The sequence below is a fragment of the Dicentrarchus labrax genome, unplaced genomic scaffold (genome assembly GCF_905237075.1).
Source record: "Dicentrarchus labrax unplaced genomic scaffold, dlabrax2021, whole genome shotgun sequence".
NCBI classification, from domain to species: domain Eukaryota; kingdom Metazoa; phylum Chordata; class Actinopteri; family Moronidae; genus Dicentrarchus; species Dicentrarchus labrax.
The window spans coordinates 17,505,517-17,530,226 of NW_026136715.1; the positions used below are offsets into that span (position 1 = coordinate 17,505,517).

Sequence of the window (24,710 nt, forward strand, 5' to 3'; positions counted from 1 at the left end):
GCTTTCAAACATATCCATCTCACTTGCTGATGTGGTCAAACCCTGCAGAGCAAGCTTGTAAGTGGACCCTGAGGGGGCGGTTGTTAAGTCAGTATTTTGAACTTGTTTTAAAAAGAGGTTTGGTTATTTAATTATCATATTTACACATTCATTTCCATGCATTAAAACACTTAACATTAAAGGACTCCACACAGACTGACAGTAACCGCAGCGACACCTTAACTACTATACTAACTTAACTACTACAAATCTTATTTGTCATACAAGAACAACCATTTACCTGTTACCTAACAGTAACCACCCACAGCCTCGTACATCTTCATGTCAGGTGTTCGGGCAGATGTTTAAATTGGATGCTGTCTGGTCATCAACTTGAAATAGGGCTCAGCGTTATTCCCGTGCTAATTATGAGCATCTGTTCACTGTTCCCATGCCGTCTCTCGCAGCTGCGTAAGAATCCTGCGATTTAGAGGAAGCGAGCTCTGGGAATAATATGCCAGCTGCTGGCAAAGTGTTCATGCATCACTTTGGACTGTAGCTCTGACATTAAAACTTCAGTTTCTCACTAGAACAAGTTAAACACACTACTGAGTATTCAAACTCCGACTCTAACCCCTCGGTATTAAAGTCTGGTGTGATGATTATTAGAATTCTTAACACCATAGTTGTGAAGTTGGAGCCTTTTTTTGTCACAAAACAGATATTTACTTTGTTAACCTCCATCATAATTGTAATTTTAAAACACAAGCTCCTTGACACTGGTTCCCAACCTTGAGGCCCTGACCCCGCACTAGGGTGATTTAAGTTTAGATTATTATTTAATATATAAACTGAACACAAGCTAGCCGCCATTAAACACAATCTGTCCGCTGTTGGCTAAAAATGTAGACAAAGCGCTGCATGTGAGAGCAGCACATCTCTCCTTCCAACTAGATAATCTCCCTCTCTCACTGTACACGTGAGCATTGATGCTGTGTTTATCCGATGTCAGATAGATCAGACCCACAGCAGCCGATAACTGCCACCAGCACTATCACATCACGTTATGCAACAGTGTGTGTGTGTGTGTGTGTGTGTGTGTGTGTGTGTGTGTGTGTGTGTGCGCGCGCGCCTGCACAGCATTGCTCTTTGCTGGGTGTCCAAACACTGCGGACAACGTGGTGAAACATGAGTTCTTTTAATAAGTGTTTGGGAAGTTTTGCTGTTCAACATGCACTTAGTTTGAATGACACTTAAAGTGGTTCCCTTTTCAAAATGTATGTTTAGACTATCAAACACTCACTCCCTGTAGGCTGTAAAATGAAGCTTGCTCCTTTACAGAGAAAAGTGCCTCTGGGCTGCTTGAATTCATGTCAGTAACAATGGATACTGATGGAGACAAGTTTTCAGAAAATACTGTCAAAATGTGCAGAGACTCTTCCCAAATCACTCCAGTCATAATCTACTTCTCTTGGACCCATTATATGCTCAGTATTTATTTATTTTTTTAAATGTAACTTTGGCTAAATATACCTAAATTAGCTACTTCCGACAGAGCTTGGAGCTTGGAGGTGGGTGACAGCAAAACAAAGTCAATCAATCCACGGATTGCAATATTTGCCCATTCAGAGCAAAATAGCTCTAAAACACGAGTTAAATATTTAAATAAAAGCTATTGTTGCTCTATTGTACAAAGGTTAATTACATTCGCTGCCTCCTGACCACATTTTGTAGTTGAGAGATGTGATGTAGAGTCAGTAAAATATGGCAAATGATGAACTGCTGTATCCTCTCTTCAATCAAAACAGTAGCAACCTTCCCTGTTTTATTCTCAGTATATACAATTTTGACTTAAAAAATAATAAATTATTCATAATTTTCCCGTCAGAATTTTATTCCTAACAGTAGACAGCAACTCTGTACACTGTATCTGTAAATTCAGATGAAAAAAATCTTCTACTTCTTAGTTTAATTTACTTAATTAGTTTATTTGTAAGGCACGAGTACAGAGAAGCTTTGACAGTTGTGGAAGCAGTGTCAGATGTACTGCACACATCCTGTAGGCTAAACAAACCATTCAAACTGGATTATGTGAAAGTCTTCCGTAGCTCACAAAAATCTGATGTCTTGGAAGTACATGGTTTTCACAAGGCCAGAACCCTTTACAGACAGTATTTCTGGACACTTCAAGGATTAGTTTGTAAGATTTAGTGGCATCTAGTGGTGAAGTTGCAGACTGCAACCAACTGAAAGTTAACGCTCGCCATTCCAAGAGTGTAGGATAAACTATGGTGGCTGTGAAAGTCAGTGGTTGCTTTGTCATGGCAGTTCAACATGGCAGACTCTGCAGAAGAGAACCTTGTAAGGTACCAAAAACACAACAATCCTTATTATCAGGTGATACACAACATGTCTGTGAATATAATATTTCATATCTGCCAATAGATCTTAAATATTACACACTGGTCCTTACACTCGATGATGAAAATGTTAAAAAGTCCAAATAATTTAAACATGTTCAGACTTCATATCTGGGATCTGGTCACATTATTCTGGGAGAATCAAGGCTTGGACTCCTGACCTTATATTTCTACCATCTTGAGTTTAAATCAACATAATTGGAAGGGAGGCCTTATTTCAGAACGAAAGTTTGAAGCCACATGGCTCTCCTGACCTGGCACTATAATAACTCCACCCCATAAATTTGAGAGGAAGGATATAACTTTACAGCCCAAAATGAATGCGATCAGCTCCACCTTTCATCTTCAAAGCACAAAACGAGCGTGCGGGAGCTCTGGGAGCGAGGGAGGTGACTCTCCCTCCCACCTTATGACTCAACATTATTAAGCAAAGCCAGGAGGAATCCAGAGAAGAGGAGGGAGAGTCATGCAGGCAGGGAGGGTGCATGCTGTGGAGTAATGCAGTACTGCACAATCACTCAGCCCTACACAAAGCTCTGCAGATACACTCTAGTCCACCCTAAACCTCATGACTAATAGATGAGATTTGCTCTCAGTTCCTTCAACACGCAGCCTCCAAAGCTCTCTTCACAGACAGAAAACCTCCCTTTATGCATCAGATGCTAAGCTTTTTCTGATCTGTAATCCAGCAGACACAACTGTAATCAGTCTTTTGCTTGTGCACAGTAAGCAGTTATATACAGAAATGTATACTTTTATAAAGAAAATACAGGATTTTATTGACAGAGTGACGCTGTATAGTTTAACTCAGCCTCATGGCAGAGTAGCTCATCAGCATCGTACCACGCACCTAAGGTCAGAGACTGGCAGTTGATCTTCAAATATATATAGTTTATGACCAAAAACCAACAATGGTCCAAAAAGCATCAGCTCTACTTTGTGTTTAGTGATAATTGGCAAATATTGGCGTGCTATCAAGCTAAACTAAGATGGAGAACACATTATAACCACTAAATATCACGCATGATAGCAATATCAGTGTGATGTTGTTGTGGTTCCTATAGTCTCTAAAAGTAGAACAGGAGCCAGAGCCTTCAGTTACCAAGCTCCTCTCCTGTGGAACCAGCTTCCAGTTGTGGTTCGGGAGGCAGACACCCTCACCACATTTAAGAGTAGGCTTAAGACATTCCTCTTTGATAAAGCTTATAGTTAGGGCTGGATCAGGTGAGTCCTGAACCATCCCTTAGTTATGCTGCTATAGGCCTAGACTATCGGGGGATTTCCCATGGTGCACTGAGCTCCTCCCTTCCTCTCTCTTTATGCACTCATTCATGTCCCATTAATGCATGTTACTAACTCCACTTCTTCCCCGGAGTTCTTGTGCTTTCTCGTCTCGCAGGTTCTCATGGATCCTGGTGGAGCCTCCTGCCATGGTCCTGCTTGACTGCCATTGCCAATACTGTTGTTGCTGTGCACCTGTCTGTCTGTCTGCCTCTCTCTCTCTCTCTCTCTCTCTCTCTCTCTCTCTCTCTCTCTCTCTCTCTCTCTCTCTCTCACCCCAACTGGTCGAGACAGACGACCACCCACCTAGAGCCGGAGGATCTGTCCTAGGTTTCTGCCTTTTAACAGGCAGTTTTTCCTTGCCCTTGTCGCCAAGTGCTTGCTCATGGTGGTACTGTTGGGTCTCTGTAATTAATGTTAAAGAGTTCGGTCTAGACCTGCTCTATTTGAAAAGTGTCCTGAGATAACTTCTGTTATGAATTGGCGCTATACAAATAAAATTGAATTGAATTGAATTGAATTGAATTGAATTGTTAGCATGCTAGCGTTAGCATAAAGCTCAAAGCAGTGCCTGTAGTACAGCCTCACACAGTTGCTAGCATGGCTCGTTTTTATCTTATCCACATTGCATTGAAGTGAAACACAAGATAATAACTGTTGAAAAAGCATTTTTTTCTCATGTTGAAGTTCAACATTTAACCCCTTCACAGTTACCCCTTTTATTTTTTGACTTACTTAGCTTGTAAATATAATCTTCTTTCATGCTGTCAGACTATATCACATATATTCTGCATCAGCTTGTTGCAGCTTTTATATAAAGCTATATGATGTTTGCAAGTCTACATGTTTTTCTTTGTTTGTTGTTGTTGTTGTTGTTGTTGTTGTTTTGTTTTTGGTTGGATTTTCTGGCTGTAACTTACCATAATGTTATAGATGACTTACACATTTCTTCAAAACTCAACCTCATTAGTTTTCTGTCGCTGGCAACTTTGGGATTTCCACTTGTAGTCAAATAACTCACACTGTGAGTGTGAACAATGTTTAGCTGCACAGCATGAGTTTGTAAAGGTTGACCCTGTAGGTCAGTGGAGTTTAAGAGGTCAACAAGTAGAAATTACATTCTCACTGTATTTTTAGAGGGTTTTGGTGCAGGTCACACCTGAATTCTCATCACTAACATTTCTGCTGTAAACATGTGTTTGATGCTTTGCACTTACTTGCTTTCTGTTTTTAAAGGCACAACTGGACGAAGTATATCTTGTGTGTTTTGATCCATGCCTGTGAAAGCATTTTAAGCCCATTATATGGCATTTTATTTTCCCACCCAAGTTTTGGTCTATGTTGCTTTGAAATGAAACCATCTTAGTTATGAGAAGCACTTTTTCAATGCTGCACTAGAATCCCACTGCACCTGGTCGCTCCAGATCTGGGCCATATGTTGGTTTAGCTGCTGTGGGGTCATGAGTTTGCTACTGTAGACCACCTGTGCTACAGTCATCTCACTCTGTGAATAAAAAAACATGCATCCCATTTTAAAGCCATCAACCACTGACCACAAGACACTGTACTCGTTGCAGCAGAGATTTGCATCTTCCATCTTCCCAGCTGAGTGTTACGGCATACTGCTCCCCTGAAGGCGTACTGGCTTCAGCCATCTGCTTGAGCTCTTTCTAGCTGTGATATTGCTTTGACAGAAGCTTATTTCCACAATATACTCTGAGGATCAACATACCTGTCCACCTCCAGAATTCCCACTCTAATGCTTTCACTGTGTGAGATTTATTTCCTGTACATGATAGAGTGTGTAGGCAAAATGTATGGAGATGTCATCTCTGGTTTTTGCATATGACACACATGAAGAGGAGAACACGGTGGGAGAAAATCAAAAGTTTTCAGTGTCTTGGTGGTGAGCACAAATCATTTCCAACTTCAGACTCCTATTACCTTAAATACAAAACTTTTTAGAAGTATCTAGAGCCAGTGCTTGGTTTGTACTGTCTGGGCTTCATGGAAGAGGATAAAAATAAAAACACAACTATTCTGTAACACTTTACAATAAGGGTCACACAATTTTGAGTAGTTACCAGGGAACTCTATATATGGATATGATATTTCATTTCTCCAATGCAACCCCGGAAATGTTACACACTAGACTAGACCTTTAAAGATAATATTTGGTAATAATGAATATTCATATCGAACATTATTTTAGATTTTGTAGTTATTATGTTTTACGTCTTAAAGCTGCTATGTGTAAAACGTGTGAATGATTCAGTTCTTATGGCACTGTTTGTCAGGTGCTGAAAAGATTAATCTGGGTGTTCTGGAAATGTTACAAATATGTGCTATGTGAAACTGTAAGCTCACCAAATGTTATAAATATAATTACTGTTTATGAATATACGTACAGGTTTCCACTCTAGCCTCAAAATAAGACAGGCCTGTAACTGGCTGTCATAACAAACAGATTCTGTCTGTGCCATCAGGCCTGAAGTATGCATCATGCTGACTGAAATAAGTATGAATGACTGCTGTTGCTGCAGGAACAGAATATACTTAGATGGTGTTTAGAGAAGATCCAACTACAACAATAACACAAGTGCTGCACATGTGCTGTGCTGTCTCAAACATGAAAGCTCGATCTGAGATCACAATACAAATTCAGTTTCCCTATAAATTCTCCAAACTTACCTTCTCATTCGAATTCACCCAGTGCGGTAGGAATCTCAATAAGCTGGACTTTAAAGTGATAAAATTCCTCCCTGAGGAGGTTGGGGAAGGGAAGAGAAAGATGCACAGCCAGCAGCATCCCTGGCATTGATTAATGAAACAGACTCTGAGCTCTCAAGTTCAAAGCTGTATTTATTACTCTGTTTTCTTTTCAGCAGATGATGGAGTCTGGACACCAAAAACATAAACTCTATATGTCTTAAGAGGCTGACAAATGTTGGTGTATTTGAAAAACTAATTTCCCTATCTGGTTATTAAAGAGATGAACTGTTGATTGAAGTACGTCATACATGATGAACCACCAAATTAGACCATTAAAAAGCAGGATGAAGCATATAGTGACCCACTGGGAGCTGAGCTATTTGTGGACTTTGACCCTAGATAAATAATTGGAGCAGTGAAGCTGGTGCAGCATCCTGCTGAATGCTGGGAATGTGTAGAATGACTCAGCGTTCTCGGCAGGGTTTGGCAGAGTGGACATCTATCACGCCACTACTACAGTCCGTCTGTGGCCTATAGGAGTCTGCTCTGACATTGTTACCGTTCGGCTCATTGTGCAGCCGGAGCAGACACTGCTGACAGGCACTGCTGAGGAAGTATTACTGACCTTGTTCAGCCCAGGGGTCAAACCAATCTGATGTGAGTAGGGGAGGAAGAAGTAATTAGTGGAATTGGGTAAAATATACACCATGATTATTAGTGAAACAAGACTGACTGTTTCAGTGGAATTTACTCCAGCCAATCAGAGACAGATCAACCTGCTGCAGAGCTACTGGGGCAAAAATGAGATGTGTGCTAACTTCATTATATTTTACCTTGAGTCCCTGAAATGAACCAGTGTTCTTACAGTAAATTTTACCCAAAATCACAATTTGCCTCCAGGGACTTTACAATCTGTACAACATTCAACACCCTCTGTCCTCAGACCCTCAATTTGAGTAAGGAAAAATTCCCCCAAAAAAACGTTTAACAGAGAAAAAATGGAAGAAAGAGCCACAGAGGAGGGATCCCTCTCCCAGGACGAACCGACATGCAATAGATGTCGAGTGTACAGATCAAAATGACATTATATCCACGGAGACATCATGTGTCGCCAGGTGTCGTTTTGTATGGCATTTAATGGAAGCTATGGTACTATGGAAGCATAACATCAAGTAAAATAATAAGGGTATTATCAAGACTTCTAGTTTAAGTAAACATTCAGCTCTTATGCTTTCAGTTTATATTGTGCTTTAATAGTGCATGTTACTAAACAAATTTGTAATTATTCATATTATTACAAAATAAATGCCACATATGTTGATGAAAAATCCGAACTCTAAACCTCCACATCACATTGAGATGTTTTTGTATAATAGCTACACAATGTCATGTTTCTTTTTTTTGGTAGCCTATCTCATCAGACCACAAACAAGCTATTTCTTCCAGACTCACAGTTTCACATGATGGTGAGTAATTACACAGAGAGAAACCCCCTGATGAAGAGAAAGAGAAACCATTCACTCCACTGACAGAAACTTCAATTGAAAGACATGGAGGGATTGTGGGCATGTATTGCCATAACTTTTAACACCACTTCCACATCTGTTTGTTGTTTTTTCACCTCTCTGTCAAAGCATCAGCATTTCAGCATCACAAAGGTGTTATTTTTTTTAATTTATATTTAATGCATTACATTTTCTCGAGACACAAACATATGTAACATTTTATTTTATCTTCCTCCACAGTCACCAGAGAGGTCAGGGTCATCAGACCAGCCCCCTACAGTTTCTTGTTTAAAGACCCTTAAGCATGGTGGCTGTGTGCTGACACATAGACTTGCACGCCAGCCTTTGGAGCCACTCTACGACAGCCTGTATGACCTCCAAGTAAGAATTTGCAAATGCATATGTCGATACTAATCCCCGAAAGCTGTATTGGCATGAATGGAAGAGAACCAGCACTGCCAAAGCCTTTCAGTACATCAATAGGCTGATGCTGATGCACAATAATAAACCAACTGGATCTTATGCAACATTTAACTGATGACTGACACAGCAGCAGCTCTAACCAGCAGCACCTGTTATCATCAGATGATGATGCAGATATGAGTGACTGATGACTATTTTACCAGCTGATTATCTGCAGGATTCAGCATATGCATAAACAACCGCACACAAACACACAAAAACAAGTGTTTCTTTATTGACACGCTGTATGAACTATCTATTTTCTCATTTCACGATTACCACACACCCAAACACACACACCCTTCAATCGTGTGCTCAACACGCAGAGGAGGTGGTTCTGAGGTGACACCGCACTTGCTTTCATCTGTCTGCAAGTGCTGTTGCCATGGCAACAAAAGATGAAATTCGTAGAGTGAATCATGAGTTGCCTGAGATCAGGTCCTGACCTCCTCAGCTCTGGGGGTCCTTCAGAATAGTGTGTCAGAGGAGCCAGTGAAATGAGATTCTGCATTGCACGAGCAAATTGTAGCTTTTTTTACAGACTTTAACATCCACTGGTTCTCCGCTCTCTCTGTGACACCCGTATCCTCCGGCCCTCCACTTAAAATTAGAGAGCAGCTGTCCCTGGATTATCTTATCCTGAGACAGATTCCTAGAATACCCTGGACAGAATTATCCTGAGGGCGATGCAGAGAGGAGGAATGGAGCTGGGAGCCATTTTCGGGGGGTGGGTGTACGTAAATGCCTATTTTGAACTGTGTCAGTATGCTGGCAGTGGCCTGGCAGGCATGAACGCTTGTTAGTCTGTGTTCCTGTATGAATCTGTCAAAGTGAGGGCATTGTACTTGACCTCTCTCAATGCATCTTTTTTAGGGTTAAGGTTAGAATCAGAGTAAGGTTTAAGTCACGGATCGAAGGTTATGGAATGTATGTTATCAATAAAGGTGTGTTTGGTTATATATTTCCTTTTGTGTGTGTGCATCTAGTCACTGAGTGGTGGAAATCTTCTAACTCCAATTTTGGTGTTTTTAATCACAGAAGCTCCTCTGAGGGTTGAAAACCAATTACAGATTTCTATAAACCTTTTCCAAAACCAATTTTAAGAATTTAAAAAACATTACCTAGCCAGCCCAAATCAAGTCTGTTCATCTTTGTATGTATGTGTGTATTTACCTGTGTATGTTTGTGTCACTGCGAGTGTAGCTGTATTTGTTTGTGTGTGTGTGTGCTCCTAAGTTTCTTAATAGAGCCCCAGTGAGAGCTGTGACAGCCTATTTACAGTAGCATCCTACAGGGCTGGGCTGGTGCTCTATGGAAAATATCCACAAACCTCTCGTGGGTGTAAACACGTCAAAGGTTTTCCACAAGCTGACATCCCTGAGCAGGAATCGCATCTCATCAACAGTTGCATTATCTATTCATAACTATATATGTAGTTTTGACCAAATTATATTATTCATTCACACCTCTGCTCTTAAGAGTAGATGCACCTAAAGAGATATCCCATTCATCTCAATCTGAGACCCAACTGTACAAATATGGCAGCACGAGGAGGACGCTGTGTTTAATGAAAGTGTGCAAGGTGGTCGTTAGTGCAGGGAGAGGTGCTGGATTATTGATGCCTCTGAGCTCCTGTGCCGGGCTCATTTCTGGCTGTCTCCTTAGGGAAGAGGCGTGCTCACTCACCTCCAGCCTGGGTGACAGCCGGGTATGAATTACCTTCCCCATTCCCCCCTGCTGACACTGCAGCTAGCGGCCAGCAGCTACGCATTTTAATATGGAGACAAGTCATTGGCAAACAGAGAAGGGAGAAGCGAGTGGGAGAGAAAAGGTGTGTGTGTGTGTGTGTGTGTGTGTGTGTGTGTGTGTGTGTGTGTGTGTGTGTTCATAAATGTATCTGTATGTTGTGAGTGATTTTGTGTTAGAAGTAAAAGAGCCAGAAAGATAAAAAAGACACGCAGCGGTAGTGAAATAGAGGGGAGGAAGGGGCGAGATGAGAGGAGAGATGAGGCCTAGCGAGTTGAAAATCAATAATTAAAAGGTCATGTGGAGAGAGTGATATAGAGAGAGAGAGAGAGAGTGAGAGAGAGAAGGCCCTTTACTAAACCTTAATCCTCCATTAACATGCAGCTTCCAAAATCTCTTGCTTCCCCATCACGTGAGGTCACAGGGGACACATGCACTAATGTACCATGGGATTTATTCATGTAAAACTTCTACCCCACCACATGAATGCACACATACTGTATATACTGAAGCTACTGAATGTGTTCTGATTTGACATGTGCCAGTGATGTACTATAATTGCTGAATAATACATTTTGTAGTGTGTTTCCATCAGCTGATGCATGCATTATAATTAACGCATACTGATGGAGACTTTAAAACAAGATTTGTTTGATTCGACATGTTTCACCCTAATATACATGTTGAATCTGACCATATGTTGGTTGTCAACAAATCTCATGTATGGGGTGCCCGGTAAGCTCAGTCGGTAGAGCTGGTGACCCATATACGGAGTTGCTACAGCGGCCCGGGTTCGAATCCAACCTGTGGCCCTTTGCTGCGTGTCATCCCCTCTCTCTCTACCCCCCCTTTCCTGTTTATCTTCAGCTGTCCTATCCAATAAAGCCATGAAAAGGCCAAAAAAAAAAACTTAAAAAAAGAAGATACAAGACTGGAATGCTTCTGAGCCTCGAGTGTCAAAAAAAATATTATAAAAAAAAATCTCATGCATTACTTACTTCAAGAGTGCACACACAGCAAACTAACGACCAGTGTGTGCTTCAGTGTAAGTCCATCTTGTATTGTACACAATAAAAGCAAACCAAAAACAACATCAGGCAACACTGCCGAAAATGTTAGGTGAATAAAGCATGATGTACATTAGAAGAGTAGTGTGACATGTTTTGATTTTGATTGGATTAATACACATTTGCTACACAAGCTATTTTTGCTTTTTTTGGTCTTTACAGGGGACTCAGCAGTTCCACATAAATATTCAAACATGAAAGTTCTTTCTTGACCTTGAAAATAGAAGTTCGACAGTCTTCATCAGAGGAAATTTCAAGCTTAAGCCAACATGGATGAAAATCCCTAAAGGTGCTATGTGTGAAATCGTAACAGCTACTGAGCTTGTAAACTTCATCCACTGATGAAGACCCTATGATACAGTTTAAAGCTCTGAAAAAAGCTTGTATGGGGACATTGAGTTGGGATTATTTTTGTCAAATTTTATACATGGCTTTGTTTTAAGAGTCTGATATAAAAACACATTTCTTTATTCAGCTGCAGCAAAATAGAATAATCATCCTACAAGTCTAGTTGATCACATCAAAGTGAATCTTTAAATTGGCCTTGAAAAGATGGTTTCTCTGTAATATGTAGCTAAATTCATTTTATGAAGAGAAGCCACTGACACTTTTAATGTTAATGTCCTTGTCTGGGGTTACTATTTGTGTTGTGTGTTGTGCAGAGTTAGTGCATTTGGTAATGATCAAATAAATTTGATTAGTCAATCAAGTGCCCCATGATGCATTTAGGCACCCAGTGTAATCAGTAAGTGCATCACTAGTGGTCTAACTTGGACAAGAGTCAGACTTTTGTTAGGAAAAGGCCAAGCTCAACAAAATCTATAATGAATGAACATAATTAACCAAATGGATGCATTAGGAGCTTTCCACCTTCCCGAGCATCACACAGCACTGATGCGTTGATTCCGATAAGCTTAGCCACAGACTTTTTAAGGGGGCTGAACGACCTTTAAAAATACTCACACATGACAAGCCCGAGGTTCATGTGTCATGTTTTATCAAAGCTCAAAGTAATTTCCGGTTGCTCTAACTTTTGTTGGCGAGGGGATCATGAGCTGAGTGTGACCAGGGGTATTTCAATTGCTCCCCGTCTGCTGCACTGATCTGGCCAGTTCACTGATCTTGCTTAATGGCAGGCTAACAACATAATTATGAGCAGCTAGGGAGGAGGATAGAAACACTATAATGGGACCTGAGCCACAATACAGCCAAGCTGACTGCAGAGACCCTGATATGTCTGTGTGATTTACTCCTTTAATGTTTCAACACCAGATTTAAGTGTGTTTATGAGAGTGAACTTTACCCATGGGGCAGAGGTCGGTGCGCTGACTTCCAGCTTATGTCACAGAAGGGGATGTTGTTTCAAGGAGGAAGAGAACAAATAACCATCATTAGACCCAACTGAACTCAATTTGGACTGAGAGGAATACTTCTGCTTTTAAAGGTTACATTTTAGGGCAAGACGGAAATTTGGGGAAAACAGCATTTAACTCTTAGGCCTAAATACTTTTTAGATTTTGCTCAGATTTAATAATTTGTTATCATATTTTTTTACCAGATTCCTTTTTTCCAGGCCAGTTTCAGCATCTGGGTCAACTTGCTCCCAACTACACTGCACACTTGGTCAGAGACGATGGAGTATACATTGGCTCCAAGCCATATTTAACCTCCTCCACTTTAATATCACCCACTCCCCATATGAGCCTCCTTCAAGGGTAATGAGGGAGCAGACTGCTCACTTTACTGTCTGGACAGCAGGTTTTCCCATACGCAAACACAGGGATGCAGTATTTAAGAGACATGTCTCAACTTGGGTTTTTTTTTACAGTGAGTGGGTAATGTGTCTTGGGTCTGCGTCTTATTAGCTTTATCCGGTGTGTGGGTGTACACATGCAGGTTTTTTATATATCAAGTAATATGTTTGTTCATCAGGAATGAGAGCTAGATTTGCCGAAACATTGTATGTTTACAGCAACGGTTTCCAACCTTTTCTGTCTGATTGTACACCCACAGCTCTGTCAGAGGAACTTCATCAGCAGCACCCGTCATGTTCCAAATATGTTCATTTAAACTGACTTTAAAATAGATGGATGGATACTGGATACTATATATAAAGTGGATTTTGTTACAATGTTTTTTTTTTCATATATTTGAACTGTTTAGTGTTGAGTCTGTCATGTTTGCATTCATACTTGGAAGTTTCAGTTTTTTCACCATTCTTTCTGTTACTTTTAGTTTTAACTTGTCCATTACTGTATTTCAACCATGCATTCATTACTTTTAGCTAACTAACATGTATCTAATACTTTTAGCTAACTATTTCTATCTATTAGGCTCTAACTATTGAGCAGTCTACTAAACAGTCATTTACGCATTACTTTTGCCTGTCTGTTTTTTTCTGTAAGTTTTTCCATTACTTTTAGCCAAATGTTTTTAAATTTACCCATTATTTTTAGCTAACAATTTAGATTTATTGCTTGCTTGCTTGCTTGGTAAAAGGTGTTCACACATGGTCACAACATTAATATAGTCTTCAGGTGTTAGTAAAATCAAATCATAATTTCTATTTGGTCAGATATGCCCCATGCCAACTCTCCCCCTGAGGTACAAGTGGCCGTGTAATCACTGGACTACAGTGCTACATGTATACACCCTTTCTTGGTACTTCATTTACATTTGAACACAACAACTTTACAATGTCCAACATGTCTATATGCATCAGCTGTCATCCCCAGGGCCCTAATTTTCAGTGTTCAGAATGGGAGTCTCTGGGGAACCAAAGGACCCTGCCTTTCGCAGATGAATGATTGGACTCGTTGTGACAGCCATGTCAGTGCACCCTCCCTAAACTCTCCGAGGCAATAAAGCTAAGGAGGGGAGAGTTTGACACCAGTTTGACCCACAGTATGAACCCTATCCATGGCATGTCAGAGGTGACCTTCTGTGGGGGTCAGGGGCCAGTGTCTTAAAAGGAGAGCATCAAAATCATGGCACCCACACTCCTCTAAGCAACCTGATGCCCATCTGGAGGAATCCGCAACAAATGGTTGGCAAATAGAGACATTTTCATTAATGAATTCTGATTTAATATGCTGCTTCGGATGTCCATAATGAATGCAAATGGAAATCAAACATGTTTGACATCTGATAGCGGTGATAAAACTAAAATATGGCTCTCATACATATGGATGTGGCTGAAGGTGCTGACTGAAAGCTTAATCTGCAGAGTCCCTGAGCCCAGTAGAGAGGACTGAAGTATTCTGTGAGGTTATCAAGCCTTAATGTGTCAGATTCCCACTCACTTCTGCTATGTGTTTTTAGCGGGCCTTATATCAGTAACAATGGAGAGAGAGACAGCTGAAACTGCTGGCTATTGACAGTCAAAATGGGCATACCCAAACTGAGGCTGCTTCAAAAACCAAAGAGTGTTATAACATAATAGTATGGCTTCGGTTGAAATATGTTTCATAAAGTGACTTGATAAGGCAGGTATATTGAATATAGATTACAGCTGTCAGACTATATCTAAAAACATTTCTCCCAACAACTTCTTTGTTCACAAACCAAAATAGACAAGCAGGATTCTGCAGAGCTTCAATGTGGAAATGAAAAAATCAAACAGGGAAATAAATAGATTTTTGTCTCATGAGGAGAACTGCAAAAACTTGCCTGTAGTACTGACAGGAATTATAATATGGCTTCTGCTGAATGAGGGTGGGATTAATTTTAAAACCGACAACTGACTGTTTTCAGGACGTTCATAGTGAAAGTGTGTGCACAGGAAGAAGCCAGTGGTTAATAAATGGCCACGAGCAACAGCAGAGACTGTAAGATAAATGAGAGAAACTTAAGTGGAAGGGAATCAATCACAGAGGGTTTAAAATGTTCCCTGTGGAGAATGTATGAATTAGACGGCAAAGGAAGCTTAAAGGTGCATGGCTTCAGTTCACTGTGTGATTTGTTGCCAGACTCCTGCACATACACACCCACGGGCTTAAAAATTTCCTGTGAAAGAACTTGATAACATCCGGAACTTCTAAAGTGAGATTTAATTTCCCCCAGCCAAGGATTTTAAAAATGTATTCATGAACATAGTCTAGGAGACATCCGTACTGAAGCAGAAAAAAGACTTGCTGTATATGAAATTAATCATTTAACAAAACTTTTCACTGAAAATTGAGGCTTTCTTGACATATATTTTTGATTATCAGATAAAGAAATTGAGAGTAAAATAAAGATGATGCAAATAGGCATGCATAGCTCTCATAGGATTATCCTGATTTAATTGGCTGACGGCTCCTCCCGTTAGCCAATTAAATATTGGGACATTTTCTCAAAAGTATGCTGCTCCTTTTTGAAGAAGACACAAATAAACAAAATATTACGCCTGTACACATCATTAAAATAAACTCACATGTAAGAAAGTCATTATGAAAAGCTTAAGGCTCTCCAAACAATTACCTTCTGAGCAATTATCTCCAGTAATCGTTGTTTATTAAAGGAAAAGTGGGACAGATAATGGAATTCCTACATCTTCTGGTTGCTGGGAAGGAAAAGGAAAACAGCAGTTAATGACACAAGCTGCAGTCTAGACAAGAGACAGGAAAGAGAATACCGAGAAGCATTTAATGGTCACGACCACTTTGATTCCCGTGATAGCAATGTCTTTTTCATGCTCTGTCTGCTGCCAACCACCCACCATGATTGCAGCCCACTATGTCTCCAACAACGTGATTCCTACGGCCAGTGACTGAATACGTTCAACCCCCAGTGTATCCGCCCTCTGTCCATACTGGCAGGGTGTATTACGGAAGCAGAAGGATGGAAACTGAGGTGGAAGGATTTTGAATAATTTGAGCAGCCATGAGGCGTTTGTGACCTTCGACCGTCCAAATAATGTGTTTGTATCTTGTATGTGTATCTAATCCCCAAATCCTTGTCTGGGGGCTCGAGAGTAAGTCTGAGACGGATGGCAAGTCAGATTGTTTTTTAATGCTGAGCAGTCATCTATCTATCTATCTATCTATCTATCTATCTATCTATCTATCTATCTAGCTAGCTAGCTAGCTAGCTACTGTCTGTCTGTCTGTCTGTCTATCTATTATCTACTATCTATCTATCTATCTATCTATCTATCTATCTATCTATCTATCTATCAAAGCCCAAAGTAATGTTATCAAATGTCTTATTTCGTCTGATCTATCAAAAAGCTAAAGATACATTAAAATTTTCAAAGCTGGAACCACATTTTTGCTTGAAAATAGACGATGTGAACGATTGAAAGGCTATTTAAATAGTTGACACCAGATTTTATGTTGAACTACAACATAGAATCAACTACTGGCTGCAGCTCCACATGAGATACCCTGAAGCTGTCACCATAGTTCCTCACTCATGCTTGCAACTATACTGCCAGATGCCAGTAAATCCTACACACAGGACTTTAAAGAACAATTTCCGTTTTTTTGTCACATGTTCACACTTCAAAAAACACCTTTACTGAACTACCAAAACATTTAACCATGAGACTTAATAAGACTTTTAAAAATTGAGAGATAGATTTGTTTGTGAATGTATACAATTAAAACATATACTTTGTCACTCACTACATGGTTGTGCACATAACACACACACACTACATTTCTTCTGTAAAATGTAGTTCAAATGGAAATTGTTCACAGCGAACCACTGTGAACAATACAGAATAACTGGGACCTAGTTTCATATAATACAAGTCTCATGGCAAGTTTTCAAAAACGAAGTGTTGAGGATGACAGCTTCATAGAACGGTGAGAAAACACCCTAACTATACAAAACTTACAAAGTGCAAAGTGATAGCCAATAAGTCTGCGTCCTCAGCAGACAACAAACCATCACCTATCACGGAAATCTCTGAAGAGCAGCAGTCGCTCAGTGGGTGAGGTCGTCCGGAGGAAGTAACGCCTTTCTGATCATTCGTTGATGTCTCACACCTATCCACCAAGCCCTCTTATCACCAGCCATTGTCCCCAAGAGATATGATAATGGGCACCCTGTCTCTACCCCAGAGTGCTGGACATCTGTGAGGGAGGGGCTGGCTTCCACTTTCTCTTGGCCACTTCATGTGTTGCCAAACGGGAAACAAACAGGCATTGTGCTTCAGCTTTGCTGCTGCACTGATGCCCATAGACTGTCCCTGTTTATAGACCCATCACTTAATTGTGGCCTCACACAGTTATGTCCATTCTCCGCTCTTTCTCCATGATAACTGCAGCTATTGAGACTGCACTGAGGTCTAATGGTTGCTCTTTATTCCTGCAACATGTATGTGTTATTGGCAGTTCTTAAAATGTATTTTTTGTTATTTGCATTTCTATATGGAAAAAAGTAAAGTGGAGAATATGCAGTTGTACCAGCATGGCACACACAAAGGGTCTCAGGTTAAACTTCTATCAACAAACTCACAGCAAGACTTTCCATTATGGACTGTTGACCTTTTCATGAGAGCATCACAAAAAATAAAATTAAAGACACACGTCTGAATTTGCATGACTAGCAGCCATACCAAGGTTGCTCAGTGTTATGCAAAAAAAGCTGATGTGAATGTGAGTAATTCTCTGATTGTATTTCACTCTCTTCTCCTCGGGGGTGCTAACCATGTTTGAGGGTGTTGATTAGATAGCAGCCCCTACCCACATTTGCAATTCCAGGCCTCGCTATTCTCACATGCACTTGTTGTTGTGTGGTTGTTCTGCGGGTTGAGGATAGTAGTTAACTCATAAATGATCAATACAGTGCTCATTTTTACTGAATGTCATACAAGTCTCTTTCAATGTGGCGGATTTTTCTGAAAGTCGTGGAATAAACTTCGGGGCAACATTAAAGCATGGATGTATTTCAAATTTACAATTCCCATCTCGCCTTTTTGGACTAAAGGATTAAAAAACTTTTGGCTTCAGAGGCACATAAGCAGTTTCACACATTTTAGTTTGTCACATTCTGGTAGTGTCATGTTGTTGAAATATCAATTTTACCATGCCTGGATTATCTATTCAGGGCTTGAAGGCAGCATGATGTGTTCACACTCTGTCAGCAGTAGCCTCCACCCTGAGCATCTGTGCAACCCTTGGAGATGTCTCATTTCTGGCCTTCAGCTGTATCGTATGGCCTATATGTCTGTGTACAACACATTTACATTTAAATTGCAAACGTGTCTTTGTCTTCAAACACAAACCAGAAACACTGAGCTTCATCTATAAGGTGTGAGTTAAAGGCATCCACTATACATTATGATGATCGCTGGGTGCCACTGGGTAGCACCAGAAGGCATTTGGCCCCCGCCCTCGGTCTTACTTTAGCCGTCTGTGCTAAACTAGCTGCATGCGCTCCCACAATAAAAGTATTGACGTCACTGGCCATCATTGGACACATGCTGCCTTCAGGTTCTCCTCCGAAGCTTCGATTTCTGGACACTTACGTTGTAGATCTGACTTATTACTGATACTATTATCTCTAAGCACTTTATAAGGCAACTTAGTACTTTATATGATTACGTATTATCTCTTTATATTTATTTGTATTGAACATGTATGTTTCACCCTTTAAACCATTCACCATTAAATAGGGTAAAGAAAAAAGAAAGAAGAAGACCCAAGAAAAGTATCTTTTTGGTTGACAGATGTTTTTTAGTTCATGGGAGACCTATTATTAGCAGGCTTTAGAAAACGAAAATGACTCTAACACTTTAATTGGCCTGTATAATTCAGGATTTTCAGGTAATTAAAACATAATCTCATATTCAATTTCTTTTCCAATAAACCCTCCTAAATATTAAACAGTAGACCTTTAAATGCATCCTCAGACTTTCTCAGGGATGAAACAATGTTCTGGACACATTTCCATAACTGTCTCTGGTGTTTTCACCAGTACAATAATTATTTTGCAAAGGTGAATGATTTTGCAATGTACTTGTCATAGACAAATTACAGCACCCCGTGTGAGTGTGTGTGTGTGTGTGTGTGTGTGTGTGTGTGTGTGTGTGTGTGTGTGTGTTTCATGTCAGTGGTGCACACAATTAAAAAACAGATGTTTATTTTCTCAGCTGTGTCAGCAAACACCTGCAGACAGAACATATCAAATATGGTGTGCAAACCAGATTAGAGTTTAGTCTGAGGTGGGAAATGGTTGATTGCTTGTAAACACCTGGTGATTAGTTTGTTGACTGAACTGTTATGTGTTTTAAATCATACCATTTTCTAACAGCAATTGTTTGTTTATTTTTGCCAGCAATATTTCATTTGATATATTGGGAACTAGAGTTGGAGAAAACAAAACTGACCTACCGTAGGATGGTAGGATTAAACTGCTCTGGGACAGAAACATTTTATCAGGGCCCCAGTGAAGTTGCCCACTGTAATGCAGCCTAGCTCCTGTACAGGAAGTCTTACTTAAAATAACATTTTCTTTAGGTTCTTTTGTAAGTTTAAACAAGGAAATCTCAAATTCAAAGATAAGGTAAATATCCCCCATTAGGTTTTTGTAGGCCAGATAACCATCTGATTCATTCTAGTTGCTAGCTAAATAAACATGCGCATTCTCCTTCTTTTGTGTTTATTTTGTGATTCGGTGGTTAGATAATATCACAACCAGCAACTTGTTATGGGGGACGCAAGAATGCATAACAAGTATGATTTAGTGCACTGGGAATAAGAATAGCAGCACTTAGATAACAAAATATGGCTGAAACCAGAAAAACCACAATTTAGCAAATGGAAGACAATTAATACAATTTATAAAATGAAGATTAGGAATGTGTTTGACATGAGATGGTGAGTATAAGAAACTAATATTGTACAAAATAAAAAGATGTGTTAAGATACTCCCTGAGCCAAGCCTATTTTTATTTATCTTGTTTTATCTTGTGTTGTTGTTGCTGTTGTTGCTATTATTGCTATTATTTTGAAAAGTTGTGATTGTGGGGCGGGGTGGGCTGTGGTGGGAGGGATGTACAGTAGAGTGGTAGCATATAAAAATGTTGGTTCTTCATCACATGCTTTCTTTTTCTTTTCTGAAAAGTAACGACTCTAAGGGGTCACATTTCAACCAATAGGCTAAATAGTGCTTAAAAAAAAAAAAAAAAGACGCGCTGGGAACGTGTCTCACTAACGTCCGACAGTCCCTGAACGCAGCAAGCTGCAAAACTGCGAGAGAAGCGGTGATTGAAGGGGATAGCAGAGCGGCGGTGGCGACGACGGCCATCTTAGAGCTACCGTAGTAACCGACACTCATCTTCTGGATTTTATTTTTCTTGTTACACAAACATTCCGCCTGACTGACGAGGGAAGAAGAAGGTTGTTTTTTACTTCGCCGCGGTTGAACTCGAAGTCGGGATGCGGTTCCGAGGGAATACACAATTTGCATCCGCTGTCGGACTGGTCCTCGGACTATTATGTGCGGTGGAGGCAGCTAAAGGTAACTAAGCTGGGATTTATATCCCGTTGTGTTTTCTCTGTCTCTTAGACAGGTTGTTTTTTTTTTTTTTTTTGTCGGCGGTTTGGAAACGTTGAGAGTTAACGGTTCTCCGGAGCTTTCCGGTTGTTTCCAGACGTTGACGGTTGAAATGAAAACGTTTGCGGGGCTGTGCGGTCCTGTGCGGTCCTGAGGGATGAATGTTCAATAACCTGCTCAGGGATGGTCAGCTCCGCAGCCGCAGCGGATGGATGTCCCGCCGGTAGCAAGTGCACCCCGCGATACTTGCATCAATTTCAACCGCAAATCACACATTATATTCCAACTACGGTTATTATGTTTGCGGGATATTTTTTTTTATCTTTAAAGCGTAGGTTAAATTCCCGAAGTAGGGTACTTTGGAGATAATATCAAGGCCACGAAACGACCCCCTTCTGTCATCTGCATTCAGTCTATTTTTGGGTCCTTGTCTCTTCTTGTCGCTTCCTTACAGTCTGATTTAAGATTGAACATATTTCCCACCTTATGCAGAGTTTGTAACATTTTTTGTTTTTTTAACTTCCCAGTGTCTGGTACTCTCTGTACTCATCTTGGTTTTAAATGTATTAGAGCACATTTGAATTAAAGCGAGTGATGCTATGTTTCTTTACCCCCTCTCTTTTTATATATAGATTAAGTGTTATTAAACCTCGCAGGTTAATTCTTCCATTAGTAGGCCTAATGCTTGTTTTGGCAACGTTGTGGTCGCACCAGGATGGAGCTTGGTTGGCTACGCATTGCAGATCCTCTTCACAAGCCCCTGTTTTGTCGGAGGATTTAAAAATTAATGTGCTGTGATCACAGGTTTAAGTAAAAAAAAGCCCTCTCCTAGGTCCGGGCCTACCTTTTTATGAGCAGAGAACAGAAAGTGTAACAGCACTCTTCATGTGCAATGTCACCCATGGACACCATCACACACTGAGGAGAGACATGCCTTTATTTGCTGCAGGGCGGTCCACCTCCCTCCTTGCAGCTCACTGCTCATACATTAACACCCTCATTGCATGGATTTATAGACTGTGTTTTAATGTTGAACTCAAATCCACTGACGCCCCCAGTGTGAGCTTCATGTTTCAGGGTGTGTAAAGGCAGGTGCTTATTAGTCACTGGCCATATCAACATGCCCGGGCAGCCGCCAACGCTGGAGGCCAGTGTGTGTGTTGTTTTCTTTTAATGTCACACCCGTTTTATGCTCTATGAAGAAAATAATGACTCTGGAAGGGGATATAGACACCCATAAAAGTCTTCACGGGGGCTTCTAACACAGCCATATTTTTTCCTGTTGCCATGTCAAGCAGCTGAGAATGCACAGCAGCGGGAGGCTACCATTTGTAAAGCAGTAACTTAATTTATTTTTTCATCAATCAAAAGGGAAATGCCTGTAGCAGTTAGTCCTGGGTAGTGTGTGAATCTGGCTTTCTGTTTTTAATGTTATAGCCAAGTGTGTGTTTTGTATTGTGCACCTGCTGCCTTTTCCTGCCCTTATCAGCAAAGGAGGCAGCCTGTGAAATCACCATCTTGGTGAGGGCTTATCTTTTATTAACCAAAGGTCACTTGCGTATGTTGTGCACCACCTCTCGTCACCTGCAGTCCTGCTTTGTGTTTTAATGGCTTTTATTACCAGCCACCTTGCAGCAGATGAGGAAGTAAATACTTTTTTTTGTTTTCATTCCTCAACCCTCTCAGTTTAGATGTCTACAAATGATTTGTTTTTATGGCTACAGAAGCAGTGTGAGATAGAGCTTCAGCACATTCAGGTGAATTTAACAGCATTGGCACTGGATGTTGTGTTCCTCAGCTGTTCGCCTACACACACATTAATCACCGATGACATGGCTACAACACACCTTGAGAGATATGCTGAAAAAATATGTTTTTGATACACATCAAAATTCTTACCTAAACTACGTGATTCATTACACTGGCAGCAAGGAAATGTCAGTGTGTGTAAAACTGGTGCATACTCAGATCATCTGAGGCAGGCCTGTTAGCTTCAAAGCATCCTAGGCTTTTAACTCTTTCATGTTGTCCACTGCTGCTGATATTTTTTAAGACACTTTTTGGAGTTTCTCGTCTCGTCCGTTTTCAAGGTCTCATTCATGTAATATGTTTACTTTTCTGTTACCATGAGCAGCTGCTGCAGGGTGTCTTCATGTTGGAGAGTCAAACATTAGGTCTGCTGAGAGGCATGAGCTTCCTCTGTGCACACACAGCCAGACAAAGGAAGAGCTGGCTGCTGGGAAGTTTCTTGGCTCATTCATCATCGAATTAAGTAATTCTAGTTGAACAAATTGGATGCCCCTGCTTTGTGTGGTGCTGAGTTAACATATGCGCTCTCCTCACATGGCTGTAAAGAAGTACATATTACAGGTTAGATGTGTTCTCTCTCCCAGTCCTCCTTGTTTTACAGTCACTGGAGAAGCCTAACATTGATCCACTGAAAATTGCACGTCAGGTACGCTTAGAGCAATGTACCGGGTCAATATTTTTCTTTATAAAGTATAATTTATTGGTCCGTGATGAGGCGCACCTTTGAGATTTCTCCCAGATCTCAACCTCATTAAAACATTCTCTTTATTTTGTGTTTGTGTAAATAAATAAAACAGAATAAAAAATACTTAACACATTTCCTTCTTATGCACAAAAAATAGCTCTAGAGCATCTTTTGTGTTTTTACTTAAAGAGATTGAATAATTATGAATCTTCAAAACATCCATCAGTGCATTTTTTGTTATATCAACTCATTTATTAATCATTTCAGCTGTAGTCTAAATTTGCATTCATCATGCTTATTTACATTTACAGCTTCACTTTATTAATAACATAATTGATATCGGCCTTGAAGAAACCCTTACTGGTAAAAACCTTTTGCCCTTGCTTATGTAATTCAATCATCCCAAATAGGTCTATTGATTACAGGTTCTCAGAAACCAAAACGTAGGATGATCACCATCAGGGACCTTGTTGACCCCCGGGGAAATAAATATGCTCACATTTCCTATTTGTTGGAGACACTTAGATTCCACATTTTAAACCCTTGAGCTGCCAACAATCTGTGTGACGTATGTCATTTTGCTATGTTATGGCAAACAGAGAACTATGTGGATGTGCTCAGATGACAATGACTGCATTGTTTGCCTCTCCCATGCAACTCTACTAACACTGTTGTAGGCCATAATCCAGCGTCAGTTTACAGACTTGTTTTTCATCAGGAGTAACATTAAATATCAACAGGCTGATGTGATGACATCGGGAAAGCCGCAAATCAGTTCCACGTGTTTCACTTTGAGCATGTCGGGGCTTTATCAGCTGGTGGAACAAAAAAGAAAATGTCAGCTGTCATCAGTCCTTCACTCTCTGTGGTTTTTGATTGATAGGACCTATTTCATCTGATGTTCAGTGATCTGCTCCCCGTATTCCACAGTGTCTTGTCACTACAAGATTCATGGCTTCAGCTCATCAGTCATTGAACACAGATACAACTAAAAAGGACTCAGAAAGCACATACCTTTGCTGATATTGCATATTCACAAAAATGTGCTGCTTTAATTCTGATTGGCTGATGGATTGCATTTTGAAGAATACTTCAAGTCTGCCTAGGGATATTAGGGCAGATGGCATCGACATTTGCAGGAATGTTCAGAGTTATTATGTGTACTTTAATAAAATTTGACTGCAGTTTCACAATGTCTTCAAGAGTTGGTTGATGGTTATCAGATATGCCATGCCCACAAGATATTGGCTGTCAATTATAGAAAAATGAAATATCAAAAAGCAAATGTATAAACTTTGTCAAGCTCAATTGAATATGTATAAAATCTATGAAGATTTGTTGGAAGAATAAAGGAGAAGAAAATTCTAAAATAGTGGGAAAACTGTTCAGGCAGAAATAGGTGAGACCAACACTAGCACACATAGATTGGTGTTGCATGGTGGCGCTATCCACAGTCCAATCTAATTACTCGCTCTTTGGGTCATGGCCTACATTTGCACAAATTTTCATTAAAATCTGTTATGTATTTGTTGAGCTATCCTGCTGACAAACAACTGGG

General features: G+C 40.3%; 1 protein-coding gene across 4 annotated transcripts in view; it reads left to right on the top strand.

Annotated features, from left to right (window-relative positions):
- The first annotated feature begins 20,305 nt into the window (after positions 1–20,305).
- clstn1 (calsyntenin 1) overlaps positions 20,306–24,710 on the top strand; it is a 37,228-nt gene continuing 32,823 nt past the window's right edge. The window contains exon 1 of one of the 4 annotated variants that reach the window (XM_051426354.1): positions 20,306–20,622. In XM_051426354.1, coding sequence (XP_051282314.1) covers positions 20,541–20,622 — 82 coding nt within the window. In that variant the 5' untranslated portion in view covers positions 20,306–20,540. The remainder of the gene's footprint in view (positions 20,623–24,710) is intronic. The other 3 variants (XM_051426356.1, XM_051426355.1, XM_051426357.1) reach the window with 3 other exon arrangements.